We start from the raw sequence: 5,191 nt of genomic DNA on the forward strand, positions 1-5,191 counted from the left end.
GCATATTCCAAGGTCTTGGAATTTGGTAGCACATAATTTAGCAAAAATTTCTATTTTGTTAGTACGCAAAGTTGTTTGGCTATCTACTTTTCCTAGATGGATTATAAATGATGTGATTTCATCCTTTAACTCTTTGAACCTTTCTATGCATTAATATACCGTGATGGCTGTTAAAAAAATAACAATAATATAGCTAGTGAAATCTCAGAGTATTTAGTCTTTAGAAGATAGTGTATATATATGTGGAGGTAATAAGGTTGTTTATGAAAGAGTTCGATTCAAGTGTAGATAATCAATGTAATTATAAAAAGACAAAATGATAATAAAGAAATATATGATATCTAATAGCAAAGTAGTGTGAAGCATTGTGCAAAGAATTGTAACGTCAACAATAAGGTGCTGCCACCTAAAACATAATTGCACCTTTGCGAGGAACTAATGATAATATGTCATCTTCTTTCATATAATATTATATACATTTGTCTCAGTTAACCGTAAAATCATGCATTTTCTATTTAATATTGATATGTATAACTAAAGTAGATGAAATATTTTACGTGGTTAACTTAACTACCTAATATACTATTTACGATATACCCAAAAAAGATTCAAAATATAAATCACAAATGTCTAATTAAAACACTTTGTCATTCATTCAGATACAATATAAACAAACCATAATTTTTTATATACATAAATAAAATATGTTGCAAGTTTAATGAGTTGGCTATATATTCAGCCTTTTAGATAAAATAGTCATTAGATACATAACAAAGAAAATATCCTACAATATAATCCAAATTACACAACAATTGACATACTTAATATAATTTGATAAATAAAGTCATAAAAGTAGCTATTTTTGATAGATCGACGACTTAACAACTTAATCATTTTGATATACACAATCTAGACAAATTTATTATAGTAGTCTTTGACAGTAGTGTATTTGACTTCTGGGTAAAGCTCTGTGGCTTCAACTCCTATAGAAGGATCAACTTCAAAGTTTGTAGAATCTCCTTTAACAAATATTGAATGGCATATGGCCAAATTGACACGTGATGGAAGATCAGCCCCCCCTGCAAAACAAGTTTAAAAAGAATAAATTAAAAGTAGCGGAATTAATAATCTGAATATGAATTTAATCGAACATCAATTAATTAATTTTGCTTTGAATAGTTGTTACCATTTGAAGTGTTGTTTTAAAAAGTGAAAGAAATATCAAAGCCATTAGTTTGTACCATGTGTAAAATTATTTTAAGGAAGTGTTCCGACTAGACATTTTTAATCAATTTAATTATAATTTGGACTTCTTTTTAATTTTTAAATGTTTATTAGATAATTAAGCTAATTATATAATATAGTTATTATTTTAAATTATACATATCAACCTCGATTAGAATATATATGAAATCTTATGGCTTTATTGAGGCCAACATGCATGTATAGTTAGAAAAGGAGAAATGACATATATTAAGTGGTTAATTTATCTACACAATAAACACTTAAGAATATGTGTAAAAAATAATAATTAAAATTTGAACCAAAAATGTTCAATGAGCACTTAATTTATCACGTGTTTATGTGTTCATCTACTAAAACAAATCATTGTTCAAGTAGTCAAATGAAATTTGTAGACAAGTATAAGAGATTGACTATGTATTAACCTTTTTTTTTTTTTTGAATTTCATATTAATTTGTTCTTTTTGGGATTGTATCGGATATGTTGTTGTTGCATTCTACGGACAAGAGAAAATTGCTTCGATAGTAAGCACAATTTACCATCGATCCTAATGCTGTGAGTTTGAGTCACCAAAAGATCACAGCTAAAAAAGTAAGAGCTTCTTAAAGGAGTAAAAAAAACACTTTTATAATTGTCTCAACTTATTTATCCGATTTTTGTTTGATACAAAATATAATAAATTATGTCATACAAATTAAAACAGGATAGGATACCTTACCTTGTATCATGTTGATAATCTTTTCCTCTGGAAGATAAACCTTGTCAAGTGTCTTGCCAATCTTTTCTTCCCACAAGGACACTATCTCATTGAAGGACAAAATATTGGCAGGAGGTCTTATGTGAAGAGTTGTATTCAAAGTTCTTGGATCATCTACTGCTTTGATAGTGTATGTGGCTATGTTTTCTTCCTTCACATATATTGCTTACAATTGTGAAATAAAATGAAATACATGAGTCATGACATGAGGGCAATTACATGAATCAAATTTTACACAAGATTATTACTCAATATTAATTTCAAAAGTTTAGCATGTATATCAAAGAGTTGATGTTGTTGGATATTGCGAATGAATACAAGTAATACAACAATAAATGAATAGAAGAAGTGATACAATATGATACATGTATCAAATTATATTGGCATATTGTATTCATTGATACAACTTGTATTTCGTTAAATACAACCTATATCCGCGTGTATATGTCCTTTTTATAGTATCTCTCCTCTCGGCTCATATATATATATATATATGTATGTATGTATCGAATACAACCTATATCAACTTGTATATATTGGGTTATATTCGTTGATATAACCTATTTTCATCAAATACATCTCGTATCGCATCTAGTCGCCCTCTCTCTAACATCCCTCCTCTCTCTCTCTCTCAAATCTCGCTCGTCTTTATTCCATCTCTCCAATCTTACTCTTCGATCCTCACTCCTCTCTATCAAACTATTTTCGTTATATTTCATTGAATACCTCCCAAATTTCGCTTGCTTCTCCCCTACATAAAATTGTTGTTATAAATTATAAATATCCAAACTATAACTACAAATTTATAATCATGCTTAAATATAACTTTTGAAATTTCCTCATAAATTAATTAGCGGATCATCAACCCACCCAAATCTACATAAATTAGATTGATCATAATTTTATGAACTGATTTTACCGATACATAGCATATTTACTTTTTTCAAATGACTCATATTATACCTTTGGTGTTTCCATCACCAAAAATGACCACTTTGTCCCTAGGAGGAGTTTTGGCTTGTAAGTCACCAAAATTAGGCAAGAAGAAGTCACCAAACCAATTGGAGATCACAAATGTGTATGGAATCATTCCTTGTGACTTTATCATATTCCTGATTTTGGCCTTGAGAGCAAAATGTGATGCTGCTGGCTTAACTGCATCAACATGATCCACATCGAATCCAAATTCTGAAGGAAAAAATCTCTGATACGAATTCAAAATCTAGAGTCAGTAAGTTTAATATGAATATTATCTTTTTGAATGTATACATATAATATATTTTTGTAAAAGTAAACATAGTTTGAGTTGAATAATTAACGATATGTTTGGTATGAATTAATGAAAATGTATTCGTGAAAAAGTAAGTAATTTTTTTACTTATTTTTTCATGTTTGATTGATAAGTAAGCAAAATATATATTCCTTATCCATAATCTAATCAAATAATATGAGGCGGGATGACAATGGAATTGTGTGGGTTAGAATGTGGATGGGGTGGGGTGTTAGGGTTGGAAGGAGACAATCAACAACGCGGTGGAGCCATGTATACTTGAGGACCGATACCTCTTCGTTTGTTGGAAAATTATATTGTTTAGTTAAGTAAAAACATGTATTTTTTATGTATGTATGTAACATATTGAGTAATGACATACCCCTTGACTTCTACGTATTTTTTATATTTTAAAAAATTACTAAATGAAAATTCTGATTATGCCGTTTGGTGAATACTATTTATGTACTATGTTCTCCTCCCATTAGGAAGTTATTTTCTAAAAATATATAAAAATCTTTTCACGTATATAAAACATGCACACCCTAAATATATAGTAATTTAATTTCCTTAATTACCTTGATATTTCCAGCTTCTTTAATTGCATTGATTATGTTCTCTTGATCAGCAAATTGCCCTCCACCAACAGTGGAAATCACCACATCAACTTGCTTAATTGCCTTAATCAAGCTTTCTTGATTGGATAAATCTCCCTAATTATATAAGGAAAATGAAATATAAGACTATTAATTAAAATGATGGTAATGTCACACTCATAATTTAAAAGAATTTTTACGCTATTCAAATCACCAAAATCATGTTAGCAATTGAGAAAATAAGACAAATTATCTGTTACAAAATTATGATCCGTTCTTTTTAAACCAAAAAATAAAAAGAATAGGAAAGGAGATGTTACCTTCTCAACTTGACTATCCAAAAAAAAAGTGCGAGAAATGTAACGAGGTTATTAGAATTTACAAAATAAAACATATTATCACTTATAATACGTGCTGCATAATATTTTATATTATATTATCGCTATCTATAAGTTAAATATCTTATATAAAAAAAATAGAATTGTGAGTACACACATAAACTAGTGTAACACCAATACTCTTGAATGTGTCTATGAATTTTGATTTCTCTGGATTTGCAAGTGTGTTTTCTCTAACCAAAATGAAAGTTGAATGCCCACATTTTACACTTTCCTTCACAATATATTTTCCTATGTAACCTGTCCCTCCAATTATTAAAATCTTGCTTTTCTCTTCCATTCTAGGTAGCTCGGATTTGAACGGTAAGAATAATGAAAAGAACTCTTAGTAGAGAGCGTTTCTTATTTTAATCGACTTTTCACAAATTTAAAGTGGTTTGTGTTCAAGTTTGGGTGTCAATATGAGGTTTATATAGGCAAATTCAAGATAGTGACCATGCTAACATAAGGAATTAATAAATTCTGCAATAATATTACTTGGTTGCTTGTTGGATCATTGACTTGCTACATCAACATATTAGAAAAATAATAAACACAGAAAAGGTATCTAAACCATGTTGTAATTGACAACAAATAATAATGTGGAAATGGTAATATACAAATCGTAAATAATATTACTTGGTTGCTTCTTGGATCATTGACTTGCTAGATCAACATATTAGAAAAATAATAAACACAGAAAAGGTATCTTAACCATGTTATAATTGACAACAAATAATAATGTGGAAATGATAATATACAAATCGTAAATTATTTTATACGATTAAGAATTTTTGAAACCCTACTAGGGAATGGTTATATATCAAACTTTATTACAATCATACGTTCTCTATAACAATAAAGTTTAATAACAATATTTTAATATAGCTGCTAAGTTTTCTTTGGGAACACTTCTAAGTTCTATATCGTGCTATATAATACTTTTTT

The 5,191-nt window shown here is 28.6% G+C and overlaps 1 protein-coding gene across 1 annotated transcript; it reads right to left on the minus strand.

Annotated features, from left to right (window-relative positions):
- Positions 1–864: 864 nt before the first annotated feature.
- On the minus strand, positions 865–4,598 carry LOC107013990 (isoflavone reductase homolog A622-like). The gene is made up of 5 exons (XM_015213863.1): positions 4,362–4,598; positions 3,849–3,983; positions 2,964–3,204; positions 1,962–2,165; positions 865–1,079 (listed from the first exon to the last, which is right to left on the minus strand). Exons 1-5 carry the CDS (start codon positions 4,542–4,544, stop codon positions 910–912), a joined length of 933 nt encoding a protein of 310 aa, XP_015069349.1. The 5' UTR covers positions 4,545–4,598; the 3' UTR covers positions 865–909.
- Between the last annotated feature and the right edge of the window lie 593 nt (positions 4,599–5,191).

Source organism: Solanum pennellii, chromosome 3 (assembly GCF_001406875.1).
Source record: "Solanum pennellii chromosome 3, SPENNV200".
In the NCBI taxonomy this organism is placed as follows: Eukaryota; Viridiplantae; Streptophyta; class Magnoliopsida; order Solanales; family Solanaceae; genus Solanum; species Solanum pennellii.

Bases quoted from the DNA above. Each gene is read 5' to 3' on its own strand.
- LOC107013990 (XM_015213863.1), bottom strand. From the start codon at position 4,544: ATGGAAGAGAAAAGCAAGATTTTAATAATTGGAGGGACAGGTTACATA. The intron at 2,166-2,963 runs GTATAATATGAG...CACAATTGTAAG, and splicing joins TGGTGATGGAAACACCAAAG to CAATATATGTGAAGGAAGAA. The intron at 1,080-1,961 runs GTAAGGTATCCT...CTTGTTTTGCAG, and splicing joins GATTATCAACATGATACAAG to GGGGGGCTGATCTTCCATCA.